Below are 22,710 nucleotides of genomic sequence, written 5' to 3' on the forward strand. Positions count from 1 at the left end.
CAATGGTCAGCGGAAATCTGATGCACTGACAAATTGACAGCCTATCAGGAACAAAAGTCGCAAATAAGAGTGCTAATGCTGTATTATCCTGAACAATTTTGTATGTCTACTCTCAAACTGGGCACATTGTGTTGATAAATAGAACCGTATCCAAGCAGACCGTTTCTCATCAGCTGGGACTGTACTCCATCCCACTGGGACGTGGAAGGTTGTTGGGTCCCACATCTATTATTGTGTTGGCAAAACCTGGCATGAGAAAGTCCAGTATGAATAAACAGTTTCATTTATGGAATACTGGGTTGAGAAATGTTACAAACCAAGCATTTATAAGAGGGAGTAATGCGTGCACAATCCAGGAGCCTGACTTATAAGAATATCTACTTATTCTACAGCTTCTACTATTACTACTACTATTACCTCTGGCAGTGCTGCTAAGCTTGAGAGTGTGACCTATGTGTTTGTCAATTTAAGGGAAAAACATTTGCAGACAAGCAGGCCTCCCCAGTTTTCAAACGTTGGTATGTTTAATATCTACATTAAACTGTGGAAAAACAGAAAGAAAAAAAGATAATATCATATGTTTCTATCATCTTAACTGTTCACATCATCATGACAATATCCAGCTCTACCCCTTGTTTTACAAAGCCAATGTCGTTGGTCTTAACTTTAACGATGTCAATGTTCCCTGCAGGCTTCACCTGCCTCTGTATGAGACTATTTAGATTTAAGCCAGCCCATGGCTCATTTCAGTTTAACCAGAGCATCTCTTCTCTGATTGGTCGGGGAATCCATCATCAATCTCAAGTGTGTGAAATGCAACACTTCTCAGAGACAAAGAAGGGAGAAGGGTTGTTTGTTTCAATCATCTGGCTGGTTTCCACTCGGTTCTGGTCCCTGCTTGCAGCTCTTGAATCTACAACAAGGGTCTCTCTAAACCCATGTTCAATTAAAAACAACTGCTTAGTCTTTGACCTCATGGCCTCTTCTCCACTGTGTTCGTACACAGGACTCTCTCCGTAACCCTAAGGTGAAGAGCTTCATCGACCGAGCCCTGGAGGACACGCCCTTCTCCTCCCGTCACATCCTTGACTTCCTGTACAACGGGCTAGCCCACGACCGACCCGACCGCATGGCCCCCTTCGACTGGAGGGACGTTTTCAACCTCACCGACCGGGTCGTCCACATGCTGAACCAGTACGGCGATGTGAGTGGACCTTCCAGACAACTTAGAAAGAAATCCAAAAGAAGCAATTACCTTGGTTTCATTTCAGACTTTTTTCATTTTCTTTTCATTTTCTCCTGGAGCTCCTCCAGTGCGTTGGCCTCCTCTTGGGGAGGCTGACAGTGGGAACAGAATGTGCCCAACAGCGTTCCACCTGAGGTGTCTAGGTCCCTCATGAGACGGGGCTATTCAGCCAGTAATCCAGCAGAGCTCTGGCTCCGTCCTGTCACCCTGCTGAACCTGAATACATTCCCCCCAAAAAAGGAAAGACGGTTGCCAAAACACTTTGCAATACCTTCTTTCGGCTATTTAGATAGCTGTCCCTGGGCTGCCCAATTTGTCCCCCCCTTCAGCTCCCTGTCCTCCACCCAGGTGGGATGGAGGCAAGAGGAACAAACTAGCCGTCAAGGCCTCTTTTGTCTGGCGCTGATGGAGTGGAGGGTATGGGCCCTGAACACTGGCGCACCTCTCCCCAAGGGCCCTCACAGACACGAGCCAATACATTGGAAGGGACAGATAGATTCACGTCCCCCGCAACCCCGTAACGACGCGAAAGCCCGATGGGGGAAGGGGCGGACGGTTGGCTGGGTCGGATGGCTGGTACTTTTTCGCGAGTGTGTGTGTGTGTGTGTGTGGTGTTTTGTTTTTGGGCGGCGGCTCGAAGCTTTTACAGCACTTGAATGTGACAGAGAGAGCGGGAGCGATTGAGGCCGATTAGCTACAGCTGTCACTCCGTCGCCCTCCTCTATGGGGCGGCAACAAAGAGCCGCAAGGGCCGGCGGGGCCGATGGCTGTGGAGCCGCGCGCCACTGGCACGCAGGCCTGCGCGGGAAAACAAAACCCCCCAGTGTGCTGGGGGGGGATTCCTCAGCGCCATTCAGCCCCCGCTCAGTGCCAGCCCCTCACTGACGGTCTGTGTTCCTGTCCTGGGTGGGATCAGACGCACCGGGAGCACAGCGAACGCTGGGAGTGTCACCCAGGGGCAAAGATGCGCGCGTGTGTGCGCGTGTGTGCGCGTGTGTGCGCGTGTGACGTGAGTGGACGGACAAATACGCGGACACGCAGACATGTGAGCGGCGGAGCGGTGTGTGTGTGTGTGTGCCGGGTGCCCGCCCCGCTTGCACACTAGCCAAGCGTGAATAGCAGCATCAGACACGCTTTGTGGGGATGGGAGGCCACTGCTGAGGGGTCACAGCAGACGAGTGTGGCTGCTGAACTCACTCTGAACCGCCCGTCGGTGGGGGGTGTCCCTGCGGCCTCCCTGCCCTGGTGGACGCCTCGCATGGAAGCAGATGAGTGTGAAAGGGGGGCGAGCTGGCTCTCAGAGCCACCGTGGGCTGTGGGCTGGAGCGCAGAGCTACACACACAAGGCCCTCCCCGCAGTCAGCCATGTGTGTGTAGGTAGCGCTGCGCTTAGGATAATTATTTTCAGAACTAGTTGAAACTATGCTGGAAAATAGAAAAGGTTATGTTCAAAGTAACCTTCACATATGTTTGCACAAGAATGCTGTCATTTCATATGCATATACAACCCAGTCTCACGGAAATATGTGACACTGTCACGTCACGTCATTTAATCTATTCATTCGTGATCTGGGACAATTTTTTCGTGCCAAAAGCACAAATTTCAAACTCATTCGAAAACGAAGAGATGAATCAGATACCTTTTTTCCGTTGCGGTTTGCCTACAGAGCAGCGCACCTGCATTAAATATATCTGTGAATTGTCACAAATTCCCAGAATCAAAGGTGAAAGTAGAAACGGGTGGCAAAAAAGCTGTCATATTGTTTGAAATTTGTGCTTTTGGCACGAATTTTTTTTAATTACGTGTCCCAGATCACGAATGAATAGATTAAATGATGTGACATTGTCACGTATTTCCGTGAGACTTGGTTGGCATATATTATATACATATTGCTAGTTTCAATACTTATATCATATAGCATAGTTATTATCTATTCAGATTTCAGATTACTTTGTTAATCAAAGCAAATTGTTTCTGTAACAATCGCTGCTCTATTCAAGATATTTACATTTCAAATGTAAAGATATTCAAATTTCACACTTCAAATAACGAGACATGACCATGTGTGATGTGATGGCTCCTGGTGATGTGTGGTCCTCCTTTCCTTCTCCCCCTCCTCAGTGTCTGATCCTGGATAAGTTTGTGGCCGTGCCGGACGAGGAGACGGTCACCCGCCGGGCCCTGGGTCTGCTGGGGGAGGGCAAGTTCTGGGCCGGGCTGGTCTTCCTGGACATGGACCCCCGGACCACCAAGGTCCCGCCTCACGTCAAGTTCAAAATCCGCATGGACATCGACGCAGTGGAACGCACCAATAAGATCAAAGACAGGTCAGAATGAAAAGAATGACGCTAGTTTAGGTTTTAAATCAGTCCGATTAATCGCGTCAGTTTGGTAAAATCGGGGGAAAAAATATTTTGACAAATCATGGATGATTGTTTAATACGATTCAATTTCAATTTCAATAAATGATATGAATGAATACAATTGTATAAAGAAGGATACAAAAAACAGTGACTTGTGCAAATGGATGACATGGCGTTGGGAGGCCCTCTCTCTACCCCGCTCCGACTGAGGGCAGCGGTGTTCATAGACGGCTGATGAGTACCGTGTTCTGACCCAGGTACTGGGACCCAGGACCCCGGGCGGACCCCATGGACGACCTGCGCTACGTCTGGGGCGGCTTCGCCTACCTCCAGGACATGGTGGAGCACGGGGTCATCCACAGCCACACCGGCGCGGCGCAGCCCGTGGGCGTGTACCTGCAGCAGATGCCCTATCCCTGCTATGTGGACGACCTGTGAGTGACACACAGACACGCACGCACAGACATGCGCACACACACAGACAGACACACAAACACACAAACACATGCACACACATATAAGTGAGTATAAAGTATAAACAAGGGGAATGTTTTTTGCATAAATATGTAAAGATGACTGCATATCCCTATTAGGAAATCTTAAATGTATTGGTGTCAAGTTAAAGGCTTTTTGATAGGTTGCTCTCATAAATTCATATCCTCTTTATTTGGCCTCGGTCTCTAGTCTCATGCTGAGCCTCCTCTGTGTTTGGCCTCCAGCCTCCTCTGATCCTGAGCCTCCTCTGCCTCCAGGTTCATGCTGACTCTGAGCCTCCTCTGACTCCAGGTTCATGCTGACTCTGAGCCTCCTCTGACTCTGAGCCTCCTCTGCCTCCAGGTTCATGCTGACTCTGAGCCGCTGCTTCCCCGTGCTGGCGGTGCTGGCCTGGGTGTTCTCCGTCTCCATGACGGTGAAGAGCATCGTGCTGGAGAAGGAGCTGCGCCTCAAGGAGACCCTGAAGGCGGCCGGGGTCACCAACGGGGTCATCTGGTGCACCTGGTTCATCGACGGCTTCCTCACCATGACGACCAGTACCGCCCTCCTCACCGCCGTCATCATGGTGAGTTGTCATCAATATAATAATTATCTTCCTCGTCCTGGTCATCTACATCACCGCAATTGTCATCATAGTCATCATCATACTCATCATCATCACAATCTTCATAATCCCACAATTGATTATTTTGAAGAAGCAATCCCTCATTGGCTCCACCTGCTAGAATGCTAAACATCTAAGGTAAACAACTTGTAGTCTCCTATGTTTGATTCACACTTGCTATACACAAAGCCCATGAAAAACATACTATTTAAAAGAACAGCCCACAATGCCTCAGTACTGATTGAATCAGCCCCGTTCAACATTAAAACCCTGTGGATCCAAAACCCTGTGGATCCAACCTGGATGGTTGAACGAACAGTTGCCACTGTGGAATATTAGTTCTCAGCTTATTGAATCTTGGCCCAGTAAACCTTGTTTGAGCTATGGAGCTATGTATGTCCACTAACCCTTGTTTGAGCTATGGAGCTATGTATGTCCACTAACCCTTGTTTGAGCTATGGAGCTATATATGTCCACTAACCCTTTTGAAGCTACCGAGCTATATATGTCCACTAACCCTTGTTTGAGCTATGGAGCGATATATGCCCACTAACGCATTAGCTATGGAGCTATATATGTCCACTAACCCTTGTTAGCTATGTAGCTATGTACGTTTCCTTCAAGGCCAAATCACTTGATTGATGCTACATTGTTAGCAAACACTGCGGGTAACAATAAATGCATTTTTACTTCTTATCCTATGTTTTTAAAACATTATATTTTAATTTTGATAAAGTTTGGAGCAGGATCACTGCTCTGCATGAATTATAGCACTACGATGTAACCAACTTCACCAAATTTCATCTGAAATAACTAAAAAAAAAAGGGCTTTATTTTCCTTTTACTCTTATTGCTGTGTGAATGCTGAACAACCATCATAACCTCACGTCCTTACTTTGCATATTATTTAAACTTGTGTAGTGAACCGATGCTAGTCAATTATTATAGCTCTTCCTGGTTCAATCTACAACAGTATTGATAGGGTTGTGTGAGTTGGTTATCAGGACACAATAATGCGTTAAGGCACATTGTGATTGCATGACATCAAGCAGGTCCCCGGTTCAATGATCAGCCTCATACCAGACCTTCTCTCAGGCTTTAACGCTGCCCCGAGGACCCCTGGTGGAGCCTTCTGGAGCTCACACAGCGTTCTGTCTTGTGTGCACACCATTCAAGATAAACCTTCTTCTATTTTTTTTAGATATTTTATGTATAGATTAAGCTTTTATGCCTTGTATGCACAGGACTGTCAATAGAAGCAGGCAAGTGAGTCATAGTAGATGGCATGAGGTGTGCCTTTGACAAAAGTGTCTAGCAGAAGTTGGAGAGACCGCATGTTCTAAAACTTGACGGGGGCGGGGCCAGCTTAAACATGAGGTTTGGTTTTCCTTTACAAGTGTAGTGTTGACGCTAAATCCGTCCGCTTAAGAGTTAGGAATAGGTTTTGGTACGACTTAGTGACCGTCTCATGTTGCCGTACATATGGGCAGCAGTGGTCGATGCGGTAAACGAACAAGAGAACTTCCCAAGTCCAGCATTGAATAAGAAATGTTTTACAATTAAACATTGTCAACGCTGTATGTCCCTGATGCTCCCTCACCCGCACCCATGTCCCTCACCCTACCTCCACCCTGCTCCTATAACCCTCACCCTACCCCCCACCCTGCTCCTATAACCCTCACCCTACCCCCCACCCTGCTCCTATAACCCTCACCCTACCTCCACCCTGCTCCTATAACCCTCACCCTACCTCCACCCTGCTCCTATAACCCTCACCCTACCTCCACCCTGCTCCTATAACCCTCACCCTACCCCCCACCCTGCTCCTATAACCCTCACCCTACCTCCACCCCGCTCCTATAACCCTCACCCTACCTCCACCCTGCTCCTATAACCCTCACCCTACCTCCACCCTGCTCCTATAACCCTCACCCTACCTCCACCCTGCTCCCCAGGGAGGCCGGGTGCTCCACTACAGCGACCCCCTCATCGTCTTCCTCTTCCTGCTGAGCTTCTCCACGGCCACCCTGGCGCAGTGCTTCCTGCTGAGCGTGTTCTTCAACCAGGCCAACGTGGCGGCGGCGTGCAGCGGCGTGCTCCACCTGGCCCTCTACCTGCCCCACCTGCTCTGCTTCGCCTGGCAGGACCGCGTCACCCGCGACATGAAGGTCCTGGTGGTAGGTCTCTGGGCCAGGGGCTCTGGGCTCCAGATGAATCCCTGACGGAACGGGAAACCAACATGCTGGGATGGACTTGAGTTCCGATCATTTTGAGCAAACAGCAAGTGCTTAACAGGAACATACTGTATAAAGTATCTATATTTATACATAGTTAATATATAATTATATAGTGCTTAACAGGAAATCATATAACAGGAACAATAAAAGTCAAGATTGCTAGAATTGAACAGAAACATAAAATCTAAACTAAAATGGGATGTCCTCAGCTCCTATGTCTGTTGGGAAAATATAGATGTAGTGTTTGGCTAGTGTGGAAACAATTAAATGGTTTGCTGGTGTTTGAAATTGAGCGGCCAAGGAACCTGGCAATCACCTTTACAAGGCAGGTCAGTGGATGTTAAAGTGGATGGCCAAGTCCTGGTCAAAGCAATACATTTATTTCCGTGAATCTGTAGATGCATTTATATTAAAAAAGCCTCATCCAAAACTGGACGTTATTAAGGTTGGATATTTACGATTAGCTTGGTCACTCACAACATAATATATCAATTGCGATACTCATAGCATACTTGTCTGCTACTTAGTAACTGTTACTTACTGTTAATGCCAGGCTAATGCTATGCTCTAGCATTAGCCTGTTGTGCTGGGGCAGCATTCGTTTTCAGAGCTCTTTGATCCCTCGCTTTCCTTCTCCATAAACCTGCTCTAACCTCCTCCCTGTGTGTGTCCCGACAGAGCCTTCTGTCACAGGTGGCGTTCGGCCTGGGCACAGAGTACCTGTCCCGCTATGAGGAGCAGGGCCTGGGCCTGCAGTGGGACAACATGGGCACCAGCCCCCTGGAGGGGGACGAGTTCTCCTTCCTGTCCTCCATAGGAATGATGAGCCTGGACACGCTGCTGTATGCCGTGCTGGCCTGGTACCTGGACCACGTCTTCCCTGGTCAGCACACACTACATCTCCGACAAAAACATATCGCCTGCTGCAATGGAGTGACTGGCAGACACAAACGGCTAACATTCTGGGGTAGAGGGGAGCCTAATGTACTACAAAGAGAACACGGACACAGAAAATACGTAGATACATAAGGGGTGCACTGAAGACACAAAGAATATATAAAGGCAGGCAGGGCAGGGACAAGACGACAGCTCACTCACAGCAGTTGTTAAGCAACAGTTCGGCAGTGTGGAATGAGGTGAGCTCGTCATTGGGGTCGGTAGTCTGACAGGTGAGGTGTCAGTCACAGACAGGTAGTCAGACAGGTGAGGGGTCAATCACAGACAGGTAGTCTGACAGGTGAGGGGTCAGTCACAGACAGGTAGTCTGACAGGTGAGGGGTCAGTCACAGCCAGGTAGTCTGACAGGTGAGGGGTCAGTCACAGACAGGTAGTCTGACAGGTGAGGGGTCAATCACGGACAGGTAGTCTGACAGGTGAGGGGTCAGTCACGGACAGGTAGTCTGACAGGTGAGGGGTCGGCCACAGACTGGTAGTCAGACAGGTCATGGGTCAGGTGCAGAGCAGTTTTAGCACATTTAAAAAATGGTTGATTAAGACAATAACATTTATGCTGCTTTGGACGTTTCCACTTCATTGAAAATGGTTGCACTAATGTGCATCAATGGTGTTTTCTTTGGAATTATTAAGTCTTTTCAAACACCCATGCAAACTCTCGCTATTAAATTATGGCTACAAATATGGCAATTATTCTAATTTCTTTAATCATATAAGGTCCTCTGCAGTGCTGTAGCAGAATGATAAAAAAACATGTAATCAAGGAGGTAGTAGCTGAGTGGAAAGACAGATCAAGAGACTCTGAAATACTGATTCTCATGGTTTGTATTTGACTTGTTGTCTCACACTCTCAAGACGATTCAAGGGGCACAGTGTAGAGGGTTTGATGGATACATGAATACATCTGGGTGCCTTTGTTCATGGTTTGGTTCAGTGCTGAATTGTGCTAAGGCTCCCCCCCTGAGGGTTGTAGTCTGGGAAACTACGGAGCCCAGGAGGTGAGTATATTCTTCTTAAACCGCGTGTGCGCTTTAAGTTAGACGCATGCACTCTTTTCTACAGTAAAGCATGTGTAGGCTTAACACAGCCCCTGGTATGCTATTTCATTGATCAGACAGCGCCATCACCTGGAAAATAAATTCTGCTCTGTTTTTCTGAATTAACGAGACGCCTATCTCAACAGAAACTCTTATTCACTAAAGAGCTCTATTTCATAGAAGCAAACATGTCCGACCTGTTTGGTTTAATCCAGTTATGTTTTGGTTCATGCTTGAAATGTTTGGAGATACTTGTGTCCTTAAGTAATATTGATGGCATTGTTGTTAGTTTGTCAACTTGCAGAACCTCAGGACTTTGGGGTTGTTTGATGTTCTGATCTGAAGTTCTGATCTGATGGTCTGATCAGTTGTTCTGATCTGTTGTTCTGATCTGTTCAACAGATCTGTTGTTCTGATCTTTTCAACACACCGGTGTGTTCCGAGGGTTAGGCTTCATAGGAAACTGTGGACTGCATGCCAAAGTGCAGAATACTTAACATGTCAGCCTTACTTAAGCGTGCGTGCGAGTAATAAAATGCACGACCCTGCTTATGTTTTGTCAGAAACAGTCCTCAACTGACACTAATTTGACTTCTATCAAGACGACACTAAAGAAGCAGTAATTAATTAATAAATGGTATTAAACCCTTGATGATTTAAAAATAGAAGTTGCTGATATGCCTTCATCCTCGACCTTCAGGCACTAGAGACGTTGCTTTTTGTAACGAAACCTGCAATAATATCTGCCACTTGAAAATATAATAATAGAGATAGATTCAATATTGATTTTTATAAAAAGGTTGTTGTTGACTTTGTGTTTTTCTTTTATTTCTACAGGACAGTATGGAATTGGTCGGCCATTTTATTTCCCAGTTCTTCCATCTTACTGGGTGACTAGTGTGACGCAAAGGCCAGGTAAACTTTCATCTTCTGCGCTTATTTTTTTTGTATAATTGTGATGAGGCTAACCCTGATTCTCTTCGTGAGAAGAGCTTGCGGTTTTCTGTTTGTTCGTTTTTTTCAAAATGGATGCTATCTAAATAGCCGTTGGACATTCCCGGAGAGAGTGACGTTTCCCTCCCTGCTGGCTCCTCAGGTCCTCCGGTGCAGAAGAGCTTCAGCCACCCCAGCGAAGAGCCCGGGCAGGAGAGGCCCCAGGGCCTGGCCCAGGCCCCTGAGGAGCCAGGCTACCGTGAGCATATGAACGGGCGGGACCCGATGGAAAAGGGGCCCCGGAGCCGCACGACTGGGGAGAGGAAAGAGAGAAAGGAAGCCAATGGTAGATATAATATAGTTATAATATTAACGATAGGACACCTTTTTAACCCAAGCCACTGATAGGTGATGAACACGGCCCTAAGAAACACCAACAGAACATCAGAAGGTTCATTTGTAATCCTCTCTCGGTCACTCAACACGCAATACTCAACATTGACTCAATGCAGCTGTTATATTTCAAATAGTAGGTAATGTCTCACCAAATGACACACTCATCATTCATTCTCTTCAGAATTCAGTCTATGCAGTCATTATTAAATTTACTTTTCAATGTTCATATTTTGACACTAAGAGAACATTGGTTCCTACCCCCTTCCAAGCACCTTCACAATGGGAACCCAATGCCCCTGGGTGTGTTTGCATTCAGTGGCATGTCAGAACACATAAGTGTGCACAAATACACACGCACGCACGCACGCACGCACACACACACACACACACACACACACACACACACACACACACACACACACACACACACACACACACACACACACACACACACACACACACACACACACACACACACACACACACACAAAAATGTGCTGGCAACATCTCTCCTTCCTCTGAGCTAGGTTAATAAGTGACAGGAACATTTCAGCCCTCTTCAGCCTGAGTGGCATTCCAAACTTCTGATCTCATCCAAGGTCTTTGAAACACATCCGGGCTCTGTATCAAACTGCGACTGTGGCTCACATCTAAGAGTGCAAAGAAGGCAGGATGTTCTAAACTTTAAGAACTTCTTACGAAATTTAATTTAGTTTAATTTCCTTCTTACAAGCTTTTTTTAATTTGTCGCTTTTGAAGCTGAAAAGTTGGTATTGAAAGTTAAGCACCGGATTTAGTATTGTTTATTTGATTACAGTATCAAAAAATCCACAGTATCGCACAGTATCAGTGTGTTTAAAGTTAAACATTGAAGTGTAAACATCAAGTCAAAGGTATGGGTTGGTCATATTCTGGGTTTAGATATCTACATGCATGTTATATTAGAATCATTAATTATGATTTAAAAAAGCACAAGGAAATGGGAAACATATGTGGAGAAATCTAAAGGAACAGAGAACAACCTCTTCTGAACTCAAAGTGAATGGAATATTGACTCAAGATAATGATATGATGGTACATTTAAGTACGTTTAATTTTTTCGTTATAAAGTCAGTCGATGAACTGGCTAAAGGAATCGTGACTGAAACTGTGCCATCTATCCCCATTGATGATGCTAAACCTATCTTTGAAATAAAGGAAATATCTGAATCAGAGGTGATAAAAATGATAACCTCGCTAGAAACTCAAAAACAAAGGATTCGTATTGGTTTGATACCACCTTTTTAAAATCACATAGGGACGCCCTTGCTAGCCCCATTGATCATCTGATCAACCTATCAGTTAGGCAAAGCACTTTTCCAGGTTTTCGCACAAACCACTCTACAGTGACAGCGAACTTCTTCCTTGAAAACATCAAGTCAAAATTAGATGGGGATGGTATACTTGGTGCAGTGCTTTTGGACCTTAAGAAGGCTTTTGACACTTTCATTCATCAGACACTTTTAACAAAATAATCTTATTTCAATTTCTAAGCCGATGCCATAAAATGGATGGAGTCATACTTAACTAACAAGAAACGAAGTGTATGCATTGGTAATTCTCACTCCTCATACCTTGACTGTAATATTGATGTACCACAGGGGTCAATGCCCTAAATGGGTCAGTATTGGGCCCTATCTTGTTTAGCCTGTACATCAATGACTTACCTTCAGTCTTTCCGTCTGTGAATATAGAAATGTATGCAAATGATACAGTAAAGTACTTTTAAATACCTTGGTATCATTTTAGATTCTAATTTAACTTTTAAAAAACATGTTAAAAAAGTCAAATTGAATCTGTCGAATTATAAACAACACATAAGGCCATGTCTAACAACAGAGGCAGCCAAACTCTTTATGCATGCCATGATCTTTTCTCACATATCATACTGTTTCACAAGCTGGTCCCAAGAAAACATGACAACTCTGAAACCAATAGAAACCCTTCAAGCAAACTTTAAAAACATTCGATCAAAAACGTATCAGCTATCAACACTGCCATATCATAAATAAGTACAACTTATTTCATTTGGAAAGTTTTTTACATTATCTAGATTATCGTATTACATTGGCTTGCCCTTCCACCACTGGGTGACCATACAGCAGAAAAACAGCCTTGGCAGGGCAACTAGGACAGCCACCAGGGGAGACTGTGTTATACAGTAGACGTAGTAAGTTTGGCCAAACAGTCTTCTCAGTACGGGCCTCAAATGACTGGAACTGTCTTCCTACTGACCTTAGAGAAAGCACCAGCTTTCAATCATTTAAAATAGAACTTAAGAGATGGATTAAAAACAACCAAAACTGCAATCATCAATAGCTGATCTACCTCATTCTAAGTACTTCACTTCTTTGTATTGCACTTATTAATTTATTATAATCTCTCTCGTTATTTTTTATTTATTTTTATTTAGAAGTTTATTGAGCAGGGACAAATACATTGTACATTGTTTCATATAAAATATAAAATAGATGCCATGCATACTAGTTTCTACTCCTGACCCTGGTTAGGCCTTTGCTAAAAGTTACAGGAATAAAAATACAGAAGACATAATATACAGGAGACATAAAGACAAAAACAAGGACAATGATTAATGTGTGTGTGTGCGTGTGTGTGTGCGTGCTCGCACGTCCATGTGCATGCGAGTGTGTGTGTGCGTGTGTGCGGGTTAATGTTCACAGGGTTTATTCAGTTTCAACCATTGTTTTACTTGTGTGTTAAAAACCTTGAGCTCTGTCAATGTTTTAATTTCTGATGGTAGTGTATTCCACAGTTTAGTGCCTATTGCTGCAAAGGATGATTGTCCGAATATGGTTTTGCGTTTCGCTGTTCTAAAATTTCCGCTCGTTGCACCCCTAGTTCTAATTCTACTGTTCAGTTTATTTATCAATTGGCAAAGTATTTCTGGAGCAAGGTTGTTCACAGGCTTGAAAATCTGTTTTAAAAATGAAAAGTTTACGAAGCTGTCAAAACTCAGTAAATTGTGTTTCTTTAAATTTGGCAATGATGCCATCTAGTAGGTTTCTGATCCATTATTTGAAGTGCTTGTTTGTATAACGATTTTAATGGTGTCATTGTTGTTTGGTTGGCTTGACCCCAAACGGTTATACAATATGACAAATGGGAAAATAGCATGCCATGCATAAATTGTTGTGCTGCCTTAAGAGGTATATATTGTCTTATTAGGCGAAAGCAATTTAAGATGGTCTTGACAGTCTTGCATAGCTTCTTAACATGTCTGTTAAATTTAAGCTGAGAATCTAAAATAACACCTACAAATTTGAACTCAACTACTTGATCTATCTCTATCTCATCAATCTTTACTCTGGTTTTTTCATTGGCTTTTCTTTAATTGAAAAGCACATTGACGCTGTCTTTTTATATTTTAAAGTCAATGATTGTTTCTGAGCCACTGGGATACACCAGACATCTCTTCTGACAGAGTTTTGTCTGCCAACTGAGTCATTTTCGCAGACACAAATACCACGCTGTCGTCTGCATACATTTGGCATCTGGCTTTTTTACAAATGTCTGGTAAATCATAAGCTAAAAAGTAAAGGGCCTAAAATAAAACCATGGGGAGTCCCCAATGAACAAGTCTGGACAGTTGACAGGGTAGAATTGGATCCAACCCACTGCTCTCTGTTTAAGATATGAACGGAACCAAACAATTGCCTCATCTGAGCAATTAAATGTTTTGAGTTTCTTCTGGAGAATTTCATGGTTAACAGTATCAAAGGCTTTTTTCAAATCCAAGAATACTGCCACCCCTACATTCCCCTCATCTAACAACTGTTTTATAGTTTCTGTGAGGTAGCAGTTTGCCAACTCTGTTGAGTACCTTGCTCTGAACCCAAATTGTTTGGGGTGCAGTAGATGTTTATTTTCTAAGTAATCAACAAGTTGTTTAGCAACTGTTTTCTCAAGAACTTTTGAGAGTGCAGGTAAGATAGAAACATAGAGACCAGGTCCGGTGAACCAGACTTGTGAATGGGAGTTATAATTGCCTTTTTCCAGGGCTCAGGAAATACATTACTTCTTATGGAGCAGTTGACAACATGAGTCACTGGCAATTGAACAACAGAACTGTGTTTTTTAATAATTAAAGTATCCAATCCAAAATAATCCTTAGCCTTAGATTGCCGTAACTCCATTATAACTTTACCAATCTCGCTTTGATTTACCTCTTTAATATGAAAAGAAGTCGAGAGATCTCTCTGTATATCATCAAACTCAATTGGTCGGAAGTTAGTTGCCAGTTCCTCAACTGATTTAGTGAACAATTTATTAAATTCATTAGCAATTTCCAATACATCATTACTAACTGTTCCATTTATATAAAATTCCACATTAGATCTTTTCATATTTGATACCCAATTAGTCAAAGTATTTAGATGTTTCCAGAGTGCTGTGCTTTCCCCTTTTGAATCAGAAATTAGTTGCATAAATTAACAGATTTTTTCCTGACGCAACTCTTTTGTTACTTTATTTCTTAGACCTTTGAAAATGAGTGTGTCTAAATTATTTCTGGATACCAATGACTGTTTAAGGGCAAGATTAGTTGGTGAATATCCTAATTTAACCTCGGTAAAGCCCTGGAATGACATGGCTTTCTCAATTTCTGAGTGTATTTCTGCATCAGATCAGTAAATGTTTTCATCATTGTATCACAACAGGTGTTTACATTGTGAGATTATATAACATCACCCCAAGAAATATTCCATAAGTCATTTTCAAATTGTGTTGTTTTGTTCTTTGGGGTACCTGCAAACTCTGGTTTACCATTGCACCAGGATTTTAGACGTGTTTTGGTTAGTTTTCCATTAAAACCATATTGTGGTCAGACAGGCATGTGATTAAATTGTATGTCTTTGTCACTCTCTCAATTCTATTTGTAATGACCAAGTCAATAAGGGTTTTGCTGACTTTAGTTAGTCTCATTGGTCCTTTGATCATTTGCTGAATATTATGCTTTGAATAGATTGTTTTTATATTTGCTTGCTGCCTTTGTGCAACCAGTTTATATTATAGTCTCCCAAAAATATAGTTTCATAGCTACAATTTAGTTGTTTAAGTAGTTCATTTAGATCATGGTAAAATGAGGGCCCCAGGTGAGGGAGGATTATATAGGGTTACAATATTGAATTTCATTTTTGTTGACAACACAACATTAATAGCAATACACTCCAAAGGTGTGTCGCGATTAATTTCAACACATTTAAAATTCTCTCTTATATAAATCATGCACAAACCTCCCCTACTCATCAATCTATCTTTCCTAAAGCATACATAACCTGGCACATCAAGCATATGTGTTGGGATATTACAGTTAAGCCACGTTTCAGTCAAACATATATAATCTAGATTGGAGTTTGTTAATAGGTGCTGAACCTGATTTGTTTTGAAATAATACTTTGAATGTTCAAGTGTCCTCCTACAATACCCTTTGTTCTTAGTCTTTGAGTCCCATATGACCTTTGCATGATTTCCAGTCGGGAAGAATCTAAATTGTCTCTGTTTACCTTCAGCACGACCACTGTGTTTGCAGGATTAACTGATTGCATGTTCCACTGCATATTTTCTCCCTGGTTGTCGTGTGTTGGTATGAGCAAGATGGTTCTGACACTGTTGGTAAACTCTCTCTCTCACTCTGGTACATTTGCATTTTAAGTGTAAACTAAAATTGTCAATTGATGCATTGTCCTTTTTAAAAATGAGTAATTCTTATCATTGCAACATGCCTTGTAATGATTAGAAAAATAAACATTCAAGCAATTCCTTCATGGGCAGAAAGAAAAATCAATTAATTTTTGTGGCTATAGTAGCAGCGAATTGAATATAAAGGGTAAACCATATATTCAATTGTTAAATCAACTGCTGTAATCAAAGATTACAACATAATTTTTTTCCCATAACCTTTGTGCTCGACTGTCAAGTTAATATAATACATTAAAGGGATAATCCTTTGCACAATAATGTTTATGACCACATAATTAAACAGAAAATAACAGGAATCAAGGGGTGGTTGTGAAGGAAACACAATTTATGTTAGAAAGAGTGCCCTCTAGTGGCAAATCTAGGTGGTGGTTACAATTATATAATTCAATCCATGACAATTTTAAATTTACTTTAAAAGATACAACTATTTGAGTTTGTAAGGTCTATCCGTGTATTACAGCCCATCATGCTGCTATGCTTAACATATATTTTTTCCCCCTATAGGTTTTTATTCAAAGAAGGAGTTTGACCACATATAGTACAATCTACCTGTCGAAAGTAATTGTGGAATCATCCAAGATTAGTTTGGTGAAATCCATGTATCACGTTACATTGGCACACTTCAAAACGTTTCGTATTTGCCTTCTTGCATTTTATTAACTGCAAACGTTGTAAACCGCTTTTTTGTCTCATTGTCAAAATGATGTCAGTAATTTTAATAAATTCGGACTTTGGAGTTAAATATTACCAAAAGCAGGAAGTGAGTCTTAGTCCAGCAGTGTAGCTTTTAAAACTAACCCTGGAACAGCACTGACCCTGGAACAGCCCTCTATCAACTCTTTCTAGGTTATTTGAGTTTACATCTTCGTGTGCTTGTCCCAGGCCAGTCCTTCTTCGAGGCCGAGCCAGACGGCCTGGTGGAGGGGTGTGTATTCGAGACCTGGTGAAGAGGTTCGGCTCTGGGTCCCCGCCCGCCTGTGGACGGCTTGAGTCTCAGCTTCTACGAGAGCCAGATCACCGCCTTCCTGGGCCACAACGGGGCTGGGAAGACCACCACCATGTAGGATGCCCACACACACAAAGGCCACGCAGAGCACCCCATGTAGGCCACACATACAGAGGCCCACACAGACCACCAACATATAGGCCATGCACACACATAGGACACGCAGATCACACCCATCTAGGCTGCCCACGCACACACATGCACACGCACACAAGCATGCATGCACCTACACACACACACACACACGCTTGCATTCACTGGCAAAGACCCTGAATTATAAGTTGGTCGTGTGATACATCAGCGCTTTTCCGCAGTACTTTTTAAAGATTTTTTCAACATATTTTCAATGTAGCAGATTCTGCTACTCAGGAAATTATATTGCTGTCGGTTCATGGACACTATAATGCCCCCTCATAATGTGATGTGGAAGTATAAAATGCGGCAGCTCTGCCAAGATCCACGTCGTGTCTCTAAGTCGCACATGGATCTTTGCAGCAGCATGCTGCACATAGAATTGTAAATCCAGCTCATACAGGCGGCTTTCAATTCATAGTCCCGCGTGGCTGCAATCATGCCCCTCTATTATCTATTGGAGGTGTCCCCATACACCGTGGCCAGTGGTGTAACCACTGCTCCATCAGTGAGGTCCCTTTACACTCATTCTATATGCTCTGTTCAATGACATATGAGTTCCATGACTTTTTTTAAATAGTGTCCTTGACTGATCCCAGATCTCTTGAATACACTTTTGTGTCATGGCTTCTTCTTTGTAAGAACCATTGCAATTAAATGAAATGAAAAAAGTGTGTAACCGATAGTTACGTATGTAACTACGGTTCTATGAATCCTGGATGACCACCAGAGGCGGTGCTTCAAGCACTGAATGATCCATCTCACGTATGCACAGGTCGAGTGTTAATACCACCAAAGTCACCTGTGACCTCTGATGAGCTCAGGACAGCCTATATCTTCCGGTAACATCAGAGGATCTGTTCCTGCAGAATCTTCTCGCGAGTACACAAAGATTCTGAGTGACAGATCGCTCTAGCAGTCATCCAGGATTCATAGAACCATAGTTACATACGTAACTATCGTTGTATTTCATCCTTACTGACGATGGATGTCTCATACCAACAAGGTCACGAGGAACTTCAACACATACCTCATTGAGAGGAAACAGCAGAGTCGGGCACCAGGACCACAGCCAACGGATGGGGAGTGGCAACGTTCACCCGGTAAAACCTGGAAAAGGTACATGGTGATGTTCATGATACTGCATCACAGATGTCTTCCAGGGGCACCGTCCGCAGGGCAGCCCATGATGTTGAGACAGCCCTGGTAGAGTGGCACCTGACCCCGGATGGCAGGGGGTGACCACCTCCTTTATATGCATGGGTGATGAAGACCACAACCCAATGAGACAATCGCTGCTTGGAGAGAACACAGACCCTCCTAGGACCACCATAGCAGAGGAAGAGCTGGTCCGACCGTCTAATGCCTGCGGTCGTAGCTACGTACGCTCTCAGAGCCCGCACAGGACACAGCAGTTTGAACCAGCAGTTTGAAATTGTGCCAGGCGGACAGGTCGGTTGAGGTTCGACGATGACAGTCCTTCGGGAGAAATGCTGGATTCGGCCACAGGGTAACCCCTGAGCCATCTGAGTTCCACCTCAGACATGAGTCACTCACGGACAGAGCATGAAACTCCCCGACGCGCTTCGCTGACGCGATGGCGAGGAGAAAGGCAGTTTTAGGAGAGACCCACTTCAGCTCCGCCTGAGCCAGGGGTTCAAAAGGAGGCAAGCATAAAGCATCAAGCACCAGGTGCAGATCCCATGCTGGGGCACGCTGTACTCATGGGGGTCGTAACCGCAACGCGCCCTTCAGAAAAACGGACATCAATCTGTGGCCCCCCACTGTGTTATTATCCACCCGAGCATGTCTTGAGGAGATGGCTGCCACGAATACCCTCAGAGTAGCTGGGGACCGGCCGCCATCCAGGAGTGACTGGAGGAACTCCAAAATCTTTGGAACTGAACAATGCACAGGGTCCTCAGCCCTGTCTGAACACCATGCCGTAAATAGCTGCCACCTATTGTCATACTGTGCCCGGGTAGAAGGCACCCTGGCGTTCAGTATGGTATTGCGGACATTGTCTGAACACTCTGTCAGCAGCGGGTTGGGCCCTGCAGCAGCCAGACCCATAGCTGAAGGTAACGAGGGTCGGGATGCCAGATCTTGCCCTGTACCTGAGAAAGGAGATCCTTCCTGTCGGGAAGGCGCTGTGGTGAACTGCTGCAGAGCCTGCACAGCAGTGAAAACCATGTTCTCCATGGCCAGAAGGGGGCTACCAACAGCCCTCTGTGACCCTGCTGGAGATCCCTCTGTAGCGTCGGAAAAATCAATCGTGGGCGAGAGCATCATGGCCCAGAGGTCTGCTCTCCTCTGTCCAGGAGAACGAGAGGGGGCAATGGGTCGACTCCTTTATGGCAAAGAGATCCACCTCTGCCCTGCCGAAGATGTCCCAGATGTTGAGAACCACCTCCGGATGAAGCCGCCACTCCCCCGGCGGCGGCTTGCAACGGGAGAGAAAGTCTGCAGCCTGATTCTGTACCCTAGGCAAATACATTGCTCTCAGGCTGGCCAGGCATGGTGTTGCCCACAACAGGAGGTCCCGGGATGCCTGCAACAGCCGTGCAGACCTGGTGCCTCCCTGGTGGTTTACGTGAGAGACGGCCGAGACATTGTCCGACCGCACAAGCACATGCCGGCCTCCCAGGAAGGGAAGAAATAGCTGCAATGCCCTGTGAACAGCCCGCAGCTCCAGAACATTGATATGCTCTGAGCAGACCTGAGCAGGCCACAGCCCCTGAGCTGTCCGGTTCTGCCACACAGCACCCCACCCCGAGAGGGAGGCATCTGTTGTGATGGTTTCCCGACGGGATGCAATGGAACCCATGGGCATGCCCTGGAGAGGAAACGATCTGTCCCTCCACGGAGCCAGGGCAAGGAGGCAACAGACACCTTGAGTCCCTGGTGCCGGTGCCACCTCACCTTTCATCGAGATAAAAGCTGTGCAGCCACCTCTGGAGGGGACGTAGCGACAGCAGTCCTAGAGGAACCACAGTAGCAGCAGCCGTCAGTTTCCCTAGGAGGCACAAAAACTCCACATAACGCAACAGCCTGCCTTCCCAAAACAGGCGAAGGAGGCAGAGGATGTCGTCAACCCGCTGTGGCGACGGACAGGCCTTCACGGCGACTGCATCGAGAGACACACTGAGAAAGACTGTGCCCTGTGATGGCACCAGGCAACTCTTCGTGAGATTCACCCGGAGACCCAGGCGGGCCATATGGGAGAGAAGACGCGTCGTGTCCAGGGACAACTGAGACTGGGATGGCGCACAGATGAGTCGTCCAGATATGGCAGGATCTTCATGCCCCGCGACTGCAGGGGTGATCGGGCTGCCGCCACACACCTGGTGAACACCTGTGGGGTAAGGGAGAGGCCGAATGGGAGCACCCTGAACTGAAAACGTCGCCCCTGGAAAGCAATCCGCAGAAACTGTCTGTGGTGTGGTGCTATGGGAACGTGAAAGTAGGCATCCTTCAGGTCTACCAATGTAAACCACTCCCCTCTGGCAACAGTACGCAGAACCTCTGCAGTGCTTACCATGTGTAACCTCAGGACCTTCAGGAACCTGTTGAGACCCCTCAAGTCGAGGATAGGACGGAGTCCGGCATCTTTCTTTGTTACCAGAAAGTTAGTCGAGTAGAACCCCCCGAGTTGCAACAGGGGATCTACTGGCTCGATGGCACCCTTGTCCAGGAGGGCGGACAACTCCTGGGCGAGGGCTTGGGTTGTGTTGTGGGCCGGAGTCGTGTTGTGGGCCGGAGCATCCACTGCAACGTCCTGCAGGGATGCTGACAGAGCGAGCATCAGGTGGGACATAGAATTGCCTATGCATCCCATGCATGCTGCTGCGTCATAGGCTTTGGAGAGCAGGTCACCCGAAACCCGACACTGGGGATGAGGACACCTCGCATCCGGTCTTAGAGCCTCATCCGGCGAGACAACTAGAGCAGCTATAGTCGGCTCAACTGCTGGCATGCGGTACAGGCCAAACTTGGGTGCATCCTGCATGGCTGCCAGGGTCCGACCGTCGGATGTTGCATGAGAGAGGGCTCTAGAATCCCTCCAGCATGCATGCAACTCCCTCACATACTCCTCCGATGGAGGCACGGTAAAGCTGGTGGGGGCTGGGCAATGCCTGAAGAAAGCACTGGCCGCGCTTGCAACTCAATGGGAGCCATACGAATGGGAGCCATACGAATGGGAGCCATACGAATGGCTCCCATTGAGTTGTCCTCAGAAGCACCAGTAGAGCTGCGGGTCGAAGGACGGGAGCACGCTACAGAGGCACGGGAGGCTACATCCTGTAGGACCCCATCTGGCTCGTACTCGGCGAACTCGGCAGCTGACGCTGCCACAGAAAGCACATCTTCCCCCGGCTCCAAGGCGGCTGCCGGAGGAGCAAGAGCACCTGGCTCCCCTGCACCAGTCCCAGCTTGAAAGGCCAGGAAGAGGGACTTCATGCTTTCAAGCTCTGCTGTTAATTGGCCCACCTTGGAGGCAAGCCCAGACTCCCTAACCTTCTTCCTAGAAGTGGGGCCTGCGGTTTCCGCAACCCGACTTTAGAGCGACCAACCTGAGCTGGATTACGTTGCTGGGCTGGGGGGAACCGTCATCTAAAAGACCCTCCTTCAGATGCCCGAGGCCAAGGCATGAGCCACACAAATCATGGCCATCCTCAAGCTGCAGTGAATCCATACAGGCCGAGCATGAGTGGTCGCCAAACATGTTGACAACCAGCAAAATCACACAGGATAAAAAGCAAGAAACAATAGACACTGGGAGAGAGGGCGAAAACACAACCTTCACCAACGAATGCATGAAAAGAACCCCAGACAAGTTAGCCTCAGTGGGAACACTGCTACCAATTACAGTCACATCTCTGCTGGGAGCGGGAGCGAGAGCACTGCCTTCAACAGAGGGTAATCGGTCAGAGCGAATTGAAATTAAATGATAAGCGTAGTACAAACGCCGGGAGAGGGAGCAGGTACACTGCCTTCCCTGAAACACGGAAATATAACCACAAGTAAACTCATCCAGCCAAGGATGATGCGTTCCACGGCAATCCAAACCTTTCGGCGGGTCCGTTGCGGCCTTTGGAGGGCGAGCAGTTCGCAGCTCTGACAAGACGTCGCAAGGCCACCAGCCACAAACGATCAAAATAATAATAGCCATTTAGCTTTAGCTAGTGCGGTGATACATAGATACCTGCGAAGCGAGAAGATGAAAAGGAACAGATCCTCTGATGTCACCGGAAGATATAGGCTGTCCGGAGCTCATCAGGGGTCACAGGTGACTTTGTTGGTATTAACACTCGACCTGCGCATGTGCGAGATGGATCATTCAGTGCTTGAAGCACCGCCTCTGGCGGTCAGTAAGGATGAAATAGAACTACATTTTTTCTAAATATACTTTTAATTTAATTTTTACATTCCGGTCTCCTCAAGATGCAATGACCATTTTTTACCTACAAAAGGATGGCTGATGTGCTCACTCTCGCTCACTCTTGCTCTCTCTCCTCTCACTCTCGCTCTCCACTTTCCCTTCTCTC

At 45.8% G+C, this 22,710-nt stretch overlaps 1 protein-coding gene across 1 annotated transcript in view; it reads left to right on the forward strand.

The window, feature by feature from the left end:
- LOC130377244 (retinal-specific phospholipid-transporting ATPase ABCA4-like) overlaps positions 1-22,710 on the forward strand; it is a 125,181-nt gene that overhangs the window by 13,785 nt on the left and 88,686 nt on the right. Inside the window, exons 11-17 of the mRNA XM_056584280.1 lie at positions 1,007-1,204; positions 3,369-3,574; positions 3,868-4,044; positions 4,448-4,670; positions 6,665-6,886; positions 7,625-7,829; positions 9,775-9,834. Of these exons, the coding sequence (XP_056440255.1) occupies positions 1,007-1,204; positions 3,369-3,574; positions 3,868-4,044; positions 4,448-4,670; positions 6,665-6,886; positions 7,625-7,829; positions 9,775-9,834 (1,291 nt within the window). The remainder of the gene's footprint in view (positions 1-1,006; positions 1,205-3,368; positions 3,575-3,867; positions 4,045-4,447; positions 4,671-6,664; positions 6,887-7,624; positions 7,830-9,774; positions 9,835-22,710) is intronic.

This window comes from Gadus chalcogrammus, chromosome 23 (genome assembly GCF_026213295.1).
Source record: "Gadus chalcogrammus isolate NIFS_2021 chromosome 23, NIFS_Gcha_1.0, whole genome shotgun sequence".
NCBI classification, from domain to species: domain Eukaryota; kingdom Metazoa; phylum Chordata; class Actinopteri; order Gadiformes; family Gadidae; genus Gadus; species Gadus chalcogrammus.